The sequence below is a fragment of the Diadema antillarum genome, unplaced genomic scaffold (genome assembly GCF_040938485.1).
Source record: "Diadema antillarum isolate AM-2024a unplaced genomic scaffold, OU_Dant_1.0 seq00000547_RagTag, whole genome shotgun sequence".
In the NCBI taxonomy this organism is placed as follows: domain Eukaryota; kingdom Metazoa; phylum Echinodermata; class Echinoidea; order Diadematoida; family Diadematidae; genus Diadema; species Diadema antillarum.
Genome location: NW_027271493.1, coordinates 366246 through 386031, shown reverse-complemented (window position 1 = coordinate 386031; position 19786 = coordinate 366246). Strand labels below are relative to the sequence as shown.

General features: G+C 37.6%; 1 protein-coding gene across 1 annotated transcript in view; it reads right to left on the bottom strand.

Annotated features, from left to right (window-relative positions):
* Nucleotides 1–19786, bottom strand: part of LOC139734804 (uncharacterized) — a 185587-nt gene that overhangs the window by 132062 nt on the left and 33739 nt on the right. Inside the window, exons 4-8 of the mRNA XM_071645589.1 lie at nucleotides 15507–15568; nucleotides 14821–14894; nucleotides 14077–14159; nucleotides 11147–11229; nucleotides 10339–10472 (exon numbers count right to left, since the gene is read on the bottom strand). Coding sequence (XP_071501690.1) covers nucleotides 10339–10472; nucleotides 11147–11229; nucleotides 14077–14159; nucleotides 14821–14894; nucleotides 15507–15568 — 436 coding nt within the window. The remainder of the gene's footprint in view (nucleotides 1–10338; nucleotides 10473–11146; nucleotides 11230–14076; nucleotides 14160–14820; nucleotides 14895–15506; nucleotides 15569–19786) is intronic.

Here is a 19786-nt window from a genome sequence, read left to right as displayed (position 1 = left end):
CTTAGTTAGCACTAGCACTGTAGCAGTCTAAAATATAGGCCCTAGCCCTTGACTAGGCCCTAGCATTGTGCCTAGCTAGGCCCTAACCGTCACGTTAGACCCTATGCCTAACTAACTTGTTAGATTTCTACATCATCGAACTCGGACACTGCGCCTATAATTAACAAATTTGTGCATGATGTGATACGGTGTGCCTGTTACAACTTACTGTACAACGAATAGGCTACTGTACCGACTACTGACGGGTACTGTGTCCAACAATGGGAATTTTCCGTACGCTGATTTAGATGATTACTAATAGTTTTTGTAAAAGAAATTCGTATTTTATGTGAAGTTTTGAAAATGTATGTAAGGATTGAATTATGCAAGTGTTTATACAAGCACGAGTTGGTTGAGAAACATAATATACGTACCGGTACAGACGACCTACTGTAACTTAACATTAACGTTAACATTAACAGTTTGTTAGATCTAACGTTTACTGTATTACATGCATGAAGGCGAGGCGTAGCGTAGCCCGGCCAAGAACCCAAAGCGTGAGCCGTGACTAGCTTCATACATCATGCAAATTACAGATGGGCATGAAGCGATGTAACTATCAGTTAAATAAATAAATACCTTGGAATGACTGACAAAGTTCTTCTATAGCTAGACCCCATTTGCTGAGAATGTTCGTGACTCCATATAGCTGCATTGCAGTCATCGATGCATTGCAGTCATCGTCACCGCCGTCCATCATGATGAATAGCCGCGCTACTGTATAGCTATATGGATACGTACATAAACGTGTGATGTACGGTGTGTGTGTGAGGCGCGGTGGCCGCCCGGCGGCGATCGATTGCGACGAAGGATACATGCAGGCCCGATGATTGGTTCATTACTATCACATGACTTTTGCCCATCAATTTCTAAACAACCGTTGTTTAATTGTTTGGACAATCATTCCGAATTGTTTTTAAACAACCGCTGTTTAAGGCAATCAAGCTCCAATTTTCTATATTTAAACAACATTGTTTAGAATTTTAAACAACAATATTTTAAACAACGAAATTTTACACAGCGTTCTAACAGTGTACAATTTGTAGTTCAGTAAACATCTAAAATACTCAAGTAAGTACACAATAATAAACTGTTCGATATTTCTACTAACGGTCAAAAGAAAGGCTATAATTAGAATCATGATCTTTGCGATGACAGCTCATGAGCTATAGTTCTTCGATCGATATTTCCAGGCTATTTACACGCGGTTTATTCCAGTGCGCGCATTCTTTCGTCTGGCACCTTCGGTCTGGCACCTGGTTTTGTGGAAATTTTCCACAAGGAGGGGAGAGGGGTGGGGTGTCAAGTTTCTCGTAATGCCAGAGAGTGATGCACAATCTCTTTGCTTCAGTTACTGTCGTGTTTTTCCCCTTTGCTGGTAATGAACGTCTAGATTTAACTTTACGAAGGTTGCTAGCACGTGGTTCTTTTTGTTGTGAGGTGTATGTATTTTTTTTTTCATCATTCATGGGCCGGAAGGGAAAGAAGTATGTTCAGCAAGCTGTCTTTTACACTCGCATTCAATAACCATCATCACCATCACTCAGATCACTCAGCCTTTTTCTATAAACATTCAGAAACATGACCAACATCATCATCAATCAAAGATTATTCCTCCCGTCTATATTTCTTTTCTGAATTATCCTCCACTGCTCGCTTTAATGATTAACAAAAGATCGTAACTGTTCGTTACTTTGAAAGTTTGCAATTTCCGAAGTCTCGTTATTCGAAAAAAAATAAAAGCAACAACAAAATTGTGTTGCTGTTTTGAAGATTCGTCAATTCAAAAACGAAGGAAGGTTTGGTTTTCTAAATGCTGCTAATCCGAAAACAAAACAAATTTTTGACCACGTTATTCGTTTTCAGATTAACGAACCGTATTTCCCATTTTCAGATTAACGAACCTTCGGAATGTCACAAAATGTTCGGATTAACAAACCCTATAGTACACTTTCAGATTACTATAGTAACAAACATGGAATTTGCGTTTTTCGGATAGGCCTACTGAAGAACGAACCATCGGAATATAAGTACACCTAGCATCATACCTGACTCTTTTTGGAATAATAACCACCACGCAAAGAAATTAACAATGTCAAACTGAGAAACTGATTTCTTGCCTCAAAATTTTCCCTGATGCCGTCTATATATTTCTTTTCTGAATTACCCTTCCCCCTCCACTGCTCGACTGAAAAACAAACAAACAAAACAAAACATAAAGTTACAGTTCGTTACTTAAAGTTCGTTATTCCGAAGGCTAAGATTCGGAGGAACGAACCAATGGAATAAGTACATGACTCTTTCCAGAATACAAACATCACGCAAAAAAAAAATTAACGATATCAAACTGAGAATTTCACTTACTTGTATTTCTTGCCTCAAGATTTTCACTCCCTTCTATATTCATTTTCTGAATTACCCCCCCCCCCCCCATCCCCTAATCGACTGAAAAAAAAATAAACATAGTTACAGTCATTCCGAAGGCTCGTAAATCCCAAATTGACGAAGGGGGAAAAAAAGTTTCGTTTTTTGAAGAATCGTCGACTCGAAAACGACACGGGGGTCGATATTCTCAACGTTGTTAAACTCAAAAGATAAATGAATAAATAAACAAATAGATAGATAGATAAATAAATAAATAAATACATTTTCGTGCCGGATTAAGAGTTTTCAGACTAAGGCACCTTCGGAATAATCCCACACACTGTTAGTTAGTTAAAAGTTGATGCCTATTTAGGTGGTCAAAACTTACGTTTGAAATGAGAAAGTGGGAGCATTTGCAGACATTTAAAACATCCGACATTAACGTTTTAGCACTATAGAGAGCCGAAAGTTACCGTTATTCATTTCCGATTGTAAGAGCAATCATGCAACATTTACTAGTATTTTAGCACCTTACGGAGCCGAATGCTACCGTTAATCATTTTCAAATGTAAAAGCAAACTACCGACATTCATTTTAGCATCTTAGGGAGCTGAATGTTATCCTTATTCATTTCCGAACGTGAAAGCAAACATCCGCTATCTATTTTAGCATCTAACTGAGCCGATTGATACCGTTAATCATTTTCAAATGTAAAAGCAACAATCTCTTATTATTTTAGCATCGTACGGAGCAGAATATTACTGGTATTCATTTCCAAATTTAAAAGCAAACATCCGACATTTATTTCATTATCATACGGAGCCGAATGCTGCTGTCCACTTCCGAAAGTGAAATGAATCATCTGACAATATTATTTTAGCATCGTACGGAGCCGAATAGTAGGGCCTACTGTTGTTCATTTTCAACGTTAATTAATGCAGATATCAGACATTTACTTTCCCATCAAACGCAGCTGAATGTTACTGTTATTCATTTCGAAATGTAAAAGCAAATATCCAACATTTATTTTAGCATCGTATGGAGCAGAATGTTACTTCTATTCACTTCCGAACGTAAAAGCAATCATCTGACATTTATTTCAGCATCTTCCGGAGCCGAATGTCATTGATATTTACTTTCGAAAGTAAAAGCAAACATCCGACATTCATTTGATCATAGTACGGAATTGAATATTATTGTTATTCATTTCCGAACGTCAAAGGGATCATTCGACAATTATTTTAGCATCTTCCGGAGCTGAATGTTATTGATATTTACTTTCGAACATTAAAGCAAACATCCGGCATTTATTTCACCATCACACGGAGTTGAATATTATTGGTATTCATTTCCAATTCAAAGGGATCATTCAACATTTACTTTAGCATCTTACAGAGCTGAATGTTATCGCTAATTTACTTTCGAACGTTAGAGTAAACATCCGGCATTTATAGCATCTTCCGGAGCTGAATGTTATTGCTATTTACTTTCAAACATAAAAGCAAACATCAGACAGTTATTTTATCATCGTATACGGAGTTGAATATAATTGTTATTCATTTCCGAACGTCAAAGCAAACATCAAACATCAATTTTAATGAATCAATGTTACTGTTATTCATTTCGAAATTTAAAAAGCAGACATCCGACAATTATTTGAGCATCGTATGGAGCAGAATATTACTGCTATTCGCTTCCGAACGTAAAAGCAATCATGTGATAGTTATTTTAGCATCTTCTGGAGCCGAATGTTGCTATTTACTTTCGAAAGTAAAAGCAAACATGCGGCGTTTATTTTATCATCGTACGGAGTTGAATATTATTGTTAATCATTTCCGAAAGTCAAAGCAAACATTCGACATTTATTTCAGCATCTTCCGGAGCCAAATGTTATCCTTATGCATTTCCGATCGCAAAATCAAATATCTGACATCAATTTTAGCACCGTATGGAGCTGAATCTTACCGTTATTCATTTCCAAAAGTATAAACAAACATCCGACGTTTTAGTATCATACGAATATTACCATTATTCATTTCCAAAATTAAAATGAAACATCTGACATTAATTTTAGCATCTTGCGGAGCCGATTGTTGCCGCTGTTCATTTCCAAAAGTAACGGCAAACATCTGACTTTTTCCTACAGGAGAAATAGGACAACTTCGTAATACATTGTATTTAGTTCTTGAGTCACTTGACAGAGAAAAAAAGATCTCACCTCATGCATGCAAAATTTTACATGTATGGAGCTGCCTAATTAAGGCATACATTCGCGTATGAGTGTAGACCTACATGTGTTTTCATAAACCCTCTTCGATCGCTACTTTCAAAGTGTTCCCCGTTCAGTGAGATCACACCCCATAATTACGTTTTCTTTTCACCATCTTAAAGCCAAACGAAACGCAAATCAACTCATAACCAATGTTGAGACAAAGGAAAGCGTCGGGACACGTCGCTCATCGTCGGGCTATCACGAGCATCATTTGTAATCAGGAGAGGTGCGTCTGGACACGTCGCTCTCTATTCAATTTGAGCACTGGCCGTGACCATTCAGAAATCTCGCTACATCTCAAGCGCCATGTCCCGAAACGTCGGCACTATTAAAACGAACACTTGCGTGAGCGGAGGTCACGCAACATAGAAATAATCAACAGCTTCTTTTGAGGGTGTCGGCAAGTGTCAGCAAGCGTCGGCAAGCGTCGCGGTATCATCAAAATGATGGCGCGTAGTGCTTTGACCGACGCTTAGCGACGGAGTAAAAACATACTGCGACGCACTTCATTGTTCTCGCAATATGTCCCCGTCGCTGAGTGTCGCTCTCCGTCGCTCGCAGTCCCTAGTTTACCAGGTGCGCCTAAGTAAAAAAAACACGTAGAAACTACCTCGCATGTGATTGGCTAATAGATTCATACTGTATGTTTCTGCAGTTTGAATGCGACGACGCGACGGGCTGGTTGATGTGTGTTTTGCGTTGAAAATTCGACCGAAATATTGGATTATTCATTAATCTGGTGAGTGCAGTCTATTCTTGAATAGTTGATTTAACTATTCAAGCTTAAATTTGCCGACCTAGGGCCGTGAATTAGACGCAATCGAGAAGGGTGAGGTACCTCACCCAATTTTCCATACAGACAGTGGTTAAGAACATCCACACAGCAATGGGTACTACAACCTTCCGTCTGTCTACGGAGGACGGCGTTAATGGCAAAATATAAAAGAGTCCTCCGGACAGACGGATCTTTCTGTCTACGATGTAACTTGCAATCAGACAGGACAATGAACAGTGGTGCACATAAAGAGTCTTTAAAAGCACATCATAAGTCTCATTCCCGATTTTGATTCTTTAATTTATGCATGTTTTACCCAGGAACAGATAAAGGCTGTTGTGATAGGACCAAAAGCCCTTCTCTAATAACAGCACTTCTCAGATTTTTGTGTTTTGGCCACACAATATCTTGTACAGTTTGCACTTTGCATGCAGACGAGGAATTCCTTTTCAAATCTTTTGTATCTTTGTATTTTAAAGTTGTCATTGGTTCTATATGAAGTTAGAATGCTCATGGTACCTGTATCTACATCTCTTATTTTCTCCCGTTAATGTATTAAATTCTAGGTTTACTGGTATATCATTTCATGTAAGCTGTTTACATGCATGTTAATATGAAAATTAGTCATTTAATTAAAAAAAAACCAAGTAAAATGTGCTTTAATGAAAAAAATGTCACCTTCCTATGTTATATGCTCTATTTTCCTATAGTTTAATTATAAATCATTTAACACAGACTATGTTTGATCAGATTCATGAAATTCTTCTGTCGAGATATTTTCATTGCACTGATTGACAAATTGTCCTACCAAGCGTACATTGAGGTAAACAAGCGCTGAATTGATTCAGTGTTTTTAGTAGTAGCCAAGATAAAAGAAATCATGGGCGTACAAAGTACTCGAGCAAGATTTGAACCTACGACCTCCTGATCTCCGGACGGGCGTCATCTCCACTAGACCACCGAGCTTCCGCCTGACATTATACATGTCCTACAAATCTCATTGAATACATTATTCAATATGAATGACTGAACCTGACTAATAGCTCCAAAAGGTATTCACTTGTATGAAACAACAACAAAACATGCTGAAACCTGGAATAAGCACAAATGTTACCTGGATCTATGTCCCTTGTTTTGTCATGTTATCAAGATTGTTTTTTCTCCTTTTCATTTGATAGAGTTCATAGTCAAGTACAATTTAGCATGGGCTGTATATGTGCACTGAACTACATACAATAATGTAGCAAAGCTTTGAAAGATAATTAATAAGTTTAAAAAACAAGTGTGTACATGTACATTGTGTTTTATTGCTGGAAATGTAACACATACTGTAGCAGTGTCTTTTATTTTGTCATGTTTATGAATTTTTCTATGGTTCTAACAGATTTGCTAATAAACAATTCAACATTTAAGCAGTGTGAATGTTGTATTATGTACAATTCTGTACAATGCTCCTGCCTGTTATCATTCTTTTATGCTAAAAAATAATTCTTTGTTTAATACATTGAACAATAACTCACTTTGAGAGACAGGCTAAATTTGTTGATCAACCGGTCTACTGGTACAATTTTGTAATCTAACCTCCCTGAAGTTCTGTAAAAGGTTTATTTGATAAAAAGCCACTATCATGAAAAGCCCAACTGAAACAGTTTATGCAGTATACACCAATATGTATGTAATCTGGCTTTAGATGTTAAAGCAACATGCACGAATATTTATTGAAGTTTTCCTACACTACGCTTGCCTCAGTCTGTACATTGACAGATGTTTTAGCAATGGAGGTGTTTTTCTGCTCCTGAGTTGACACAATGTACTAACATGCACTATTAATGCAATAAAAATATAATCTCTAAGCTCAGATACTTCTTATATCACATTACCCTGTGGTATTCAAGAAAAAACAATTCTTGATTTCATCTGCCTTTTTTTTTTTAAATGTCTCAAGAATTTTGTCAAACATTCCATAGTCTCAAAGTAGAAATGTCGCTATGGCGACTGGTATGCCTCCGCCATAATGCATGATTCTCCTAATAGGTCTATAGTACATGTGGACAATGTGTGATTACATTTTCACAAAATTGGCAAAATATTAAAATGACATGTTTGTCACAAATGTATTGAATGTTTACCTTCCTTGACCTATGTTTAATTGGATGAATAGGAGAGCATGTATTTGGGGATTTAAGAACTTTAACTTGACTTTGACCATTTCATAAGTTTATGCACTGAGTAATTTTCAAGGTATGGAGAAAAAGCGCAATTTCTGTATTGAACAGTAAATTGTTATCATTTTCATCTGGCCTTTGATTTATAAAAGAATCACTGTCAGGCAGAACATACATAAATTCAACATTTACTAAGTTTCAAGATAACTTGAGCCACTTCCAAGATATGGAGAAAGAAGTAAGTTCAGCACTTTCACTTGATCTTTGACCTTTTGACCTTTGACCTTCTTGGCAAAAAAAATCCAAGAGAATCTCTATTGGGTTATACATGCATACATCAAGTTTAAAAAAAAAATATCCTGCTGGCATTGCATAAATATAAAGAAAATAGTAAAATTTTGAAGTATTGCCCTTGACCTTTGACCCCTGACCTTTGACTCCATGAACCATAAATTCCCTAGATAACCACTGCCAGTCAGTAGATGCATATATACTATGTTCCATGAAGATACCTTGAACAATTTCCAAGATACAGAGAAAAAAGTGAAATTATAACAATTTACTTGACCTTTTGACCTTTGACCTTTTGACCTCATGACCCCAAACTTTCATCAGAGAATCTGAATTGAGTAGTACATGTATACACTAAGTTTCAAGAAAATATCTTCAGGCATTGCATAGATATGGGGGAAATAGTAAAATTTTAAGCATTTGACCTTGACCTTTTGACCTTTGACCTTGAGCATGTGCACCCAAAAGTTGATAGGCACAACTTCACCCCCTAATACACATACATGCCAAGTTTCATTAGGATACCTCAAAAGGTTTTGGTAGTTACCCTGTCCACAAAATTCATTACGGACGGACGGAAGGACGGACGGACGGACGGACGGACAACCCGAAAACATAATGCCTCCGGCACCACTTCGTGGCGGAGGCATAAAAAGACCTGTGTATATCATCAGACAAGTGAATGGTATACCATTTACCATGAATGTGAACTGTAGCTGGTATTATATGCTTGCTTATGATTAGCTTGTTCCTCAGAGTTTTTAAAGAGCCTATTAATGTTTAGTACAGACACTATCAATATTTTGCAGTTGCTGCTTAGTACATACATGTGCTGTTTTCATTACAAATTCAACTTTGTCACAGCAAAAAATAAATTCAGCGCTCATAGAACAGTAGCCTCTGCAAAAGAGATCTGTAATGTTGCATCATTTCATGATTTGGCTGTGTGTAACTGTACCCTTCTTTTATACTTCTGTCACTACCATGATAGCTCTTCTTTCCAGTGTTCAAATGGAGTGAGGGACCTGATGGGGGGGGGGGGGGGGGGGGGGGGGGTATTAAACTAGCATCACCCTGCAAAGACTTTGGACTTGATCTCATAATCAGACCGTAAATTAGAGAGCAGGTCGAGGAAATGCTGCAATCTCCTTGGATGAGAGCCATACATCAGTATTTACAAACTGCACGTTCGATACTGGGTACCAAACAATCATTATTGCAATCCCTAAAAAATCCATAAAAATTCCCGGATCACTACCAAATTTGAATGTGTTGCTTGTGTCAATATTGACTATTCATGCAAGTTTTATCTTAATCCGCACATGACTTTTTGAGTTATTTTGCAAACAGACAAACCAACACCGATGATCACTTAACCTCCTTCCTTGGCGGAGGTAATAAATGTCTTTAAAGGACAAGTTCACCTTCATAAACATAATGATTGAGAGAATGCAACAATAATAGTAGAACACATCAGTGAAAGTTTGACGAAAATTGGACAATCGATGCAAAAGTTATGAATTTTTTAAATTTTTGTGTTGGAACCACTGGATGAGGAGACTACTACAGCTTGTGAGTCATATGCGTACAACAGTATAAAGAAAATGTAAAAGAAAATTCAACATATTTTCACTTTTCTCGCATAATAAAGAAGCTCTTGACTTGCCTCTTTCTAAAGGCAGGGGGAATAATATTACCCATAACATTTGTTGGTAACGAGTCAGGGGAATGTGTATTTTTTTCAAAAGATGGAATTTTGTGAAATTCTCTTTGTATTTTCCTTATATTGTTGTACGCATGTGACATCTAAGTTATTCATACACTGCAGTAGTCTTCTCATCCAGCGGTTACTGCACAAAAACTTCAAAAATTCATAACTTTTGAACGGATTGTCTGATTTTCCTCAAACTTTCACTGATGTGTTCTAGTATATATCCTGTATCATAAACAAAAGAAAACATTACAAAATTACAAAGAGACACAAGGAGACAAAAAAGAACACACACTTCAACAGTCCTCAATGCATCCTGTATCATAAACAAACAAAACAATACAAAAGTAAAACAAAGAAACAAGACAAAAGAACAAAAAGTTGAACAGTCCTATATATGTCCTGTACAGACCTCCCAACTTTTCTGACTGAATTCAAAATAGGGATGATTTGGCTCAAAAGTAGGAAAAAAAGAGCAGTACTGTTCCCATAATAGGAGCATGTAGTAGAATTATCAAGAAAAATAGGAAACTCCTACTGCAACAAAAGCTGGGAATGGTCAAAAGTCAGATTTCTTTCCTCCAAATTCAGAATGATTGATAGGTCTGCCTGTATTATAAATGAAACAATACAGCAGAACACACACTTCACAGTCCTAAGTGTTTCTTATCTTCATCAGACAAGCACAAAGAGAGAGAGAAAAAAAGGAAAGAAAACTCACACTTGAATAGCCTTCATCAGGTTCCCACTCTCAAAGCGTGATTCAAAGATGAGCGTCGAGTCCTCTGCCGACTTTAGCTTGACGGCTCGCGGGATCGGGCCGTTCCTGTTTCCACCAATCCGTGATCGAAGAAACTGGAGTGGCAGAGAGAGAGGGGGAAGTTGGGTGGGCAGTGTATAAAGCAAACAAGGAATAGGGACAGAGCGATAATAAGATATTTACAGCTGAATATCAAACATCAGGCAGGGAAGTGTATTCCACAAATGCAGAAAGATCAGTAAACCACAACTGTAAGAGTTGATATTTTCGCACGACTAATTTTTTGTGCTTTGCCAGGTAAAAAGAAGTTCACATGTTTTTAATTCCGCAGAATCAAGACGTCAACTACTGGAACATAATGGCAAATACATCATTCACACGCTTATATTTTTGCGCTAGTTTCTGGTAACACCGCAAAAATTTCCACTTTTACAGTATATAAAATTTTGAGGAAATTTCTTTTTTCGTAAAGTTACGAATTTTTAATATGTAATGCCATGTCCTGTGCTCTGTAGCTGGGAAATCTATACAGCAAGCTGTCACAGTTGTAGCCTACTAGAAATTATAATATACCTGTAGAAGGAATTTTGCAAATCTGCACCTTTTTTTTAAGCAAAACAGCACATCCTCTTGACCTGTTATGAGAAATTATACAACAAATAGATTTCTCTCTGCCTTCTGGAAGGCCTGTTCAAGCTAGTACTTTTGTCATGTCCTAGAACAATGAATTTTATGCAAAACTTAAAAAAAAAAATTTATGAAAACTTACATATTCCTCCTGAGTAAGTGGATGGTGGTACACGACTCTGCCTTCCCCTTCTGGTAGTGGCATTGGGGTCTTCTCAAAACCACCTGGAAACGTGGAGGGGGCGGAGGGAGAGAAGAGTAGATGTGGGCAGTGAGAATGTGGTGTATGGGGGGTGGGAGGGAAGGTGGGGTGGGGGAGATAACGCGGTGCTGGGTTCTACCAGCACCGAGTATGTAAGTCATAACGAGTGACACCACTAAATGCTTGCATTGAACTTGCATCACATATAAACAGATGCCCAAGGATTAAAACATCTTCTTATATCAGTTTCATCATGCTTTCAACAACAACAAAAAAAAAAAAATAAAGAGAGAGATAGAGAGAAAATCAATGTTAAAAGCCATTAGTATGAATAACTTTACTATAAGCTTCATGATTAAACCAAAAATTAATTTAAGCTGCATTAAAACAGGCCTGGGATTATCATGTATGTTGAATGTCTGACCTCTTTTAATGCTGTCAAGTGGGGGTACTTTGATTAAAAAACTACTTTAAAGTATTGAGTTTTATCAACACTAATATTAGAGCGATATGTGAACAAGCACCTGCTTTATAACTGAACAAGTCCTCATATATCTGTGGCAGTTACCATCCATGATAAGGCAAGGTGTGAACGTAGCTGATGTGTACAGCTGGAGTAGTGGTACAGTATAGGTACATGTACTATACAATTATGCTGATAAAAAAAGGGGGAAAATAACAGTGATTGTATGCTAATAGCAATATACTGAGAAAAAGTTTTATCAACTCTCAGCTGTGGAAATGTATAATGCATATACTTCTTCTGATTTTTCACTTCTTCTATTTCTTATTTTTTCTTTACCACGATTTCTTCCTTTTTTTTTTCTAAATCTTCAAAGGGCTATCTATATGTGTAGCCTACAATGATTATGATTTTGAAAAGTGTGTTCAATCGTAAAAATGGCACACGATACATGTATTATGCAGAAGTGGCTGAACAAATTCTGTAAAAATCTAATCCCAAGAACTTGAAGGCACAAATAAGATTCTGGTATCTTCTATCATTCAGGGACAGGAAAGTTTTTGCAAAACATAATCTAAGCCTCTCTTACATCCCGTCGTGCGTGTTTAGAGACTGTGCGGACTCGGAGTTCCTGTCAGGCGTGGAGTTGTCGCAAGGTGAAAATTAAATCGTTGGGGAAGTATGTAGTAAGACAGTGTGTCTTGCTCAAAAAGTGAGGCCCGCAAGTGGTCTGTACGCCTTTTTAGAAGTAGGAAGAAGTAATGAGCACGTAAGATCTCTACTTCTGTCGCACACAATGAGTGGGATAATTGTACGTGAATTGCAAGTGAAGCGTGCATTTTCAGAAATCATACAACTACAAAGTAAGAGAAACGTAAGAGAAACGTAAGGAGCACGGAAGTGTTAAGCAAGACAATCGTGCGTCAAATTGGAAGAACGCACGGATAATCGCAATAAAATAAAAGGGTGCACTGAGTCTCTTCATCATTCATGTGGACTCACTGCAGAAAATGTTGACGCGGAACTGAAAGCACGCTGTCCGTATCAGCTTTTATATAGGAGCACGATGCACCTGAGCATGTCTCAACATAGTACTTCTGACGCACTTTTTATCGTGCTGATCACGTTCGTCATCTGAGCGTGACGTACTTCACAAGTATGGTAGTAGTACTCATCACGCATTTTGGAAGTAGGTAATTCGCACAGAGGAAGTGCGCTCACCCCCCTTTTGTTAACACGTACATTGAAAGCAAGTGGGAAGTAAGAGCCTCTTGCGTGGTAAGTACGCCTTCGTGGGAAAATATCCCCCGAAATTGTTGCATGTTTTGCCTGCGTTACATGCACACCTATCGAACTTTTTGTCTTGCGTACTCCGCGCGTGCCCCATGCATGCTAATTGTCGCAGCCAGGTCGTAGCGAAGAACTGGCCGGCCAGTTTTCAGGCTGCGTGCTATGCGTCGTGTTTGCGACCACCAAAAAAAGTACTTTCCACTTGCGTGCATCTCACTACTTGGCCCATTTTTGGCACACAAACCACTCGTAGGAGCACGCACGACCGGATGTACAAGAGCCTTTAGGTAAAAGAATTGTGCAGTATGAATATTCTTATGTATAATAAACATATGTAATTTTCCATTGTGCATATTTTTTTCAGAAGCTCCCCATACATAGTTAAACAGGTAGCTTTAGATATCAATAGATAGATAGAATGATAGATGGATAGATAGATAGATAGATAGATGGATAGACAGATAGACAGAGAGATAGATAGGTAAATAGATGGATAGATAGATAGATGGATAGACAGATAGATAGATAGATAGGTAAATAGATAGATAGATAGATGGATGGAAAGATAGATAGATGGATAGACAGATAGATATACATCAGATAGGTAGATAGATGGATGGGTAGATAGATGGATGGATAGATAGATAGATGGATAGATAAATGGATAGATAGATAGTCAGATAGATAGATGGATAGATAGATAGATGGATAGACAGATAGATAGGTAGATAGATAGATATTAGATGGATAGATGGATAGATAGACAGATAGATAGACAGATATATAGATGGATAGATAGATAGACAGATGGATAGATAGATAGATAGATGGATAGACAGATAGATAGATAGATATAGATAGATGGATAGATAGATGGATAGATATGATATATAGATAGATGGATAGATATATAGATAGATAGACAGATAGATAGATAGATAGATAGACAGATGGATAGATAGATGAATAGATAGAGAGATAGAGAGACCTATAGATCTAGACAAATAGACAGATAGATAGATGGTAGAATGGATACTAGATAGATAGATTGATAGATAAATAGACAATGTAGAAAGAGAATAACATTCAATTGTACAGAGAACAAATTTCAACGTACTTGGCTGATAAAAAGGTTCGGCTTCCTTTGGAATGTAGTCTATATGTTCGACCCTTTGGGGAAGCACCTCGATATCTGCAGGCCTGCATAGGAGACGGACAAAAAGAAGAAGAAGAAAGATGAAGAACGAGCCAACCACCCTGCCATGAAAACAATAATCATTAGGAATGCTTAATGTAGGAGGAAAATGGTTAACAGACATATAACTCAACTGTTTTCTCTGTCTTGTATATTTTTGCTTCCCAACACAAGTACGTAAACCATCAATGGATGAAGGCAATGAAGTGTGCTCACACTTCTGCTATGAAAGGATTTGGTTTTGATAAACAGAAAAATACACATGTTGTCAATAGCAATGTTCAACATGAAACATCATCATCATCGATTCATTACCATTACATTTACTATGAATGCAGGAGCAGAAATTCACAGAGCTGAATTTCGCTAGGGCAAGAATATTCTGGAGCAAAATAACTCCACAACTTGACAGCCTGGAATAAAGTTTAAGAACTGAATTCAAAGATACTTTGCAACATCATTATCCGCTAACTTCATGGTATGTGTTACAAAGATCCGTTCTTTGGGGTTTTAGAAAAAGTTTCTCTGAGCACACCTGAGGATTCAATGAAAGAAGAAAGATTTGTAAAACACCTAATAAAAATAAATAATGAGTGAAATGCTCTTCAGCGAAAGTCTCGAACCGCTCTGGCTCTTTTACACATCACCATGGAAACTGATACTCACCATCTGGGAGCCTGCTGGGGACCCGAATCTTTTGAAAGTGCGTAGAGATTGCGCGGCTCTCGCAGTTTTGGCACCTTTAATGTTGAAGAGGCGGGGAAGGAAAAGACAATGAGATAAAGAGAGAGCAAAGGGAAGAAAAGAGAGATGGAACAACACAATTATTATGCTAGCCAGGAATTTCTATCTAAGCTTCTGTTCATGTCTCACTCTGTCTAAAGTCATTACAGTCTGTGCCACTCCCATCATTACAGCAAAAAATTATACAATCATCAAAATTAATTTAACAATCATCAAGATTTTTTTTGAAATGTCAAAGAGACTAAAATAGGCCACATTTGAAATTAACATGTGAAGAGTCCCATTCATGTGTTGTTGTTTTTTAACCCAATTTTTTATTTCAGTTATCGTAATAAATGATACAGCACTCAAACGAGAAATATCCATAAAGAATGATTTTGAGAAAGAGAATCTCTGTCATGCATTGGGTACTCCTGTGACTGATTATAAATCAAGAAGTAACTTTGAAACAATCATTATACACATCCGCCTATGAACATCACAACAGAAAGGTTTTCAAATCTTGCAGTATATGCTTAATAGGACTAATTGAAAGTAGATGGCCATCTTGACTGCGGCACAGAACTGCATCTGAAAGTTCCTTTTGACCGCAAAGCAGGTCATCTCACCATTTTTCCAGCACTGTAGCTGAAGACGACTTGAGTTGTACGCTGACCGTCTGCAGCACGATCTGAGACAAGGAGAATAAGAGATTCATATCAAATTAATAAACTATTTATTGCAAATATAACAACTGTTCTTCACATTGACCATTTATTATCCTATAAAAAAAAAGTGTACAAGGGGGAAAAATCAGTCAGCTTTTCATTAGCGAATTATACAGAGAAGAGCAGAATACCACTCATAAACAGAAAGTGTCTTTGATAAGCTGTTCTGTATCAATGCACAAACCGGGGCCCGTTTCATAAAACTTGATATCAGTGACAACTGCCACATTTCTATGACAACTTTGCTCTCAGCCAATCAGATGCAAGATTTCAATAGCTTGTCACATCTATGACAACTTGTCACTGATGACAAGTTTTATGAAACAGGCCCCAATATGGCAAAGAAAGTGCAAAAACTAAATATACTGTACTATCACACAGAAATTGAAGCTGTGAAGGAGAGGTTGGATACAATATCCTTGATCCTTGCAATAAGTAGATTTAGTGCTACTATAAATGCTGTTCTCAAAAGTAGACTTTCTTCCATGAATAGCATAAATGGCAACACACAAAATAGTTGGTCAAAGTTTCATAAAAACCAAGACATCCTCACAAAGGTAAAGAATTTTCAAGTTTTGCATATTTTCACACAAGATTTACAATCATGGTAGAAAACAATTTAATGCACAAAAACAGTCGAGCGTATAATGTCATAAGCTCAACGCTCAACCATTGGTTTGTGCATTGAAATTAAATTAAAGTCATATTTTTGATGGAGAATATACTATACACTGTCAGGCTATCATTTTTGCACACAAATATTTTTGCGGGTTAAGAGGTCACAGACATTTTCGCAAGATGCTGTTTTCACAAATTGTTGTTGTTTAATAGTGCACTTTTACCCTAGCACACAGTCAACATTTTAACGTATTGTTAAATTCGCAGCCCTACAGTTGTTCATAAAAATTTGTGAAAATTAAACCCTGATGAAAATAACAGCTTTATACAATGTACAGTACTTAGTGATTATACCCCCCCCCCCCCCCTCAATCATTGCTAGGTCATTTTGACGTGCACAACAAACATAACATAGGACTACTGTATGTTCTTTTTTTTTTATTTCACAAAAAAGAAGAGAAAGGAAATTTGGCCCAAATTTGTTTACATTACAGTTCAAGTGGAGACTTGTGATACACCAAAATCATCACCTGAACTCACTCTGACAATTCATTATCTCTGATAGATTTTGTGGTGATTTCTTTTTCACAAAGTTGGCGAGTCAACTGATTACAAATTCGGCCACTCACAAAATTTTGTACATGTAGTGATTCAATATCAGAATACTACAACATTGTACACACGCGAAATATATGAAGCATATAAACAGCCTGTGGTGACCACTTACACTGTCTGGGGAAAACATTAGTAAGCAAATTATCAACATTGGTGAAGGTGATGGGACAAAACCATCACTTCCAAGGCAATCTGGATGTAGTATCTTTCCGAAGCGCAGCTGAGGAAAGATAGCGTACACATTCAGATCGCAGAGGAAGTAATAGTTTGTCTCATTGCCTGCGCTTCGGAAAGATAGCGTACACATTCAGATCGCCGAGGGAGTGATAGTTTGTCTCATTGCCTGAAACAAAAAGTTGATTATTTGCTTTATATTCCACATCTAGGGTCCTAGATACTCCCATTTTATTCCATATTATTACAGCTTAGGCTACGTAATTCACTTTAGACGTATGCGCGTAGATGACGAAACAACGAATTTGCTCGGCACCCCGCGCGTGGCACAGGAATAAGTGTGTTGCACTGTGGTCTATCACTTGACCCAGGTCAAATGATAGACCACAGTGCAACGCACTTTTATTTCCCACGTACTAGTACTCAAAATTGTCATATCACACTTTAGGACTGTGTGGACTAAGAGACCAACGAAACAAAACGACTATCATCATAGAGTGTAACAAACTTTCTTCTCACGTGATGTGATGGGAAAACTACGCTTTATCATGTGATCAGCTCTTGGCCAATCCTATCTATAGCAAGATTCTTAGCATGTGGAATATCATATTTTATCTATAAAAATGCAACTCCAAACTTCCACATTCTTTCTTTACTATAATATAAATTTTACACTTTGCCTGATTTTGATGCAACTTCTACAATGCACAGTGTATACACTTGTACATGTTAACTTTTATCACAAAAATTCAGCAGATTTAACTCCAGTAATGGTGACTTTAACATATTGAATTTGTGGAATTGCACTTTATCGGGCTCCAAACTTCCAACATTCAGCATTGTTGAAAACTGTACTGTCATACAGTATCGACAAAACTATTACATCCACATCACCATGTACAATATATGGTAAATAAGCATACACTGGAAGTAAATATAAAGAAGTAATTGGAACAATAATAACTTTCCTGAATCTTTTTATTTTTTGCTTGAAGCCAGAGACAAGAGGTATAATGTTGTATACAATCATTTATGAATATTTGAGATCCCTCTGAATTCAAGCAGTACTTACAAGTACGTGTAGACATCATACACAAAAGCAACTGCAGTCAAGTACGGTGAGTAATTACAGAGTGACAGAGATATTCACTGAACACATGAACAACTGAAAAATGAAGCTTAGTATATTTTGTGAAGAAAAAAAAAGGAAAGATGGAGCAGAACATCACTAACAATAATCAAAGGATACTTCAATTTACTTACTCTATGAACTGTAATAACACTGGAGACTTTACAAGTAAAATGCCAAACATATCTATTGCATCTTGTACTCACAAATTCCAATCAGTTGCAGAGATATCGGCCATAAAAATCATTCGGCACAAAGAGAGTGTCCAGGTATAAAATATGCATTTTTATATTTGTAGTGCACAGGCATGGATATAAAACAGATAGCTCCTAACAGCAGGTGCAGTCAAAGAATTGAACGGAATGAATCGCTGCTTGTTTTCTGCCGAGGATCACCGCTCACACTGCAGTCCCCTCTTGGAGGAGAGAGTCACGTATGATCCACTGGGCAGGCTCAGCATAGATCTACAGGCCGTCTGCCCGTCTCTTCTAAAGGGAACGAGACGCCAAGCAGGGCCTGCTGGCAAGCTATCAATGTTGAAACACTCATCTAGCACTACATTAGCATCGTTGCAGAATGGATGATGCTGCGTTGCCCCCGACAACAAGCAATGCATCCTCCGCCCCTGGCTGCTTCTGTCTGCCCCAGCACACAACTACTGACTGAGTATTAATTTTTTTTTTCTATCCGCTTTGGATACAACGTCATAAAGTATGCACCAATTAATACAGGCCCAGGTCAATAATCAATCAAGAGGAATGCATCAATTATGCCCTATCTATTGACATTCTTTTTACCAGCTGTCCCACTTCATTTTCTGGCAAACATCATCCACTTCCCTGCCTTCTCCTCACGCATCGTGGGACTGTGTACCCTGCATAAATCATCGAAGGCCGCCCTCCTCAGAGCGGAGCAACGTCCTATTCATCCTCGGGCGCCGTTTAATAAAACCATTGTTCCCACATCATCCAAGCGAGAAATTCATTGCTTCATATCAAAGAGGACATGGGTATGACTTCCTTTGTGCAGGGGACAGAGTCAATTGACATACAATGTAGGTGATTCAAGTTGACTGGCTGTGTTAGAATGTTTTGAAGGGTTCTGACACGGTTCTTGACGACCATACAAAGATTTCCCACCTGTTTTAAATAGTCCTTTTAATTGATGATAGTCCTCTGTTATTAGGTGTCTCTTTCTGGCTTGTGACAGAGCGATGAATTGCACACTCTAGCAGTACACTGTACTATTAAAAAATGGGGTTGCTGTGGAGAAAGTTTTGCACATTTCACGTACACAAAAGCCAGCGTGAAAATGAAAACACATGAATATTTTTGCATGCCATACAACGTATGTTGCAGAAGTTAAAGGGGAAGGCTAGTAACTGATCAGTGGGAATCTGTGGAAATGCTGGGAGATGATTGTTCCAATCCTTATGGGATTCATTCAAGAGTTCATTGTATATCTATTGTTGTGTGAAAATGATTTGCTTCAGAATGGTCTCATATTCAAGTAATGTGCAGTTTAATGCTTCAAGGTTAGCGTCCCTGGTCAGTGACGGAGCATTAATCTGCACATTACTTGAATATGAGACCGTTCTGAAGCAAATAATTTTCACACAACAATAGATATACAATGAACTCTTGAA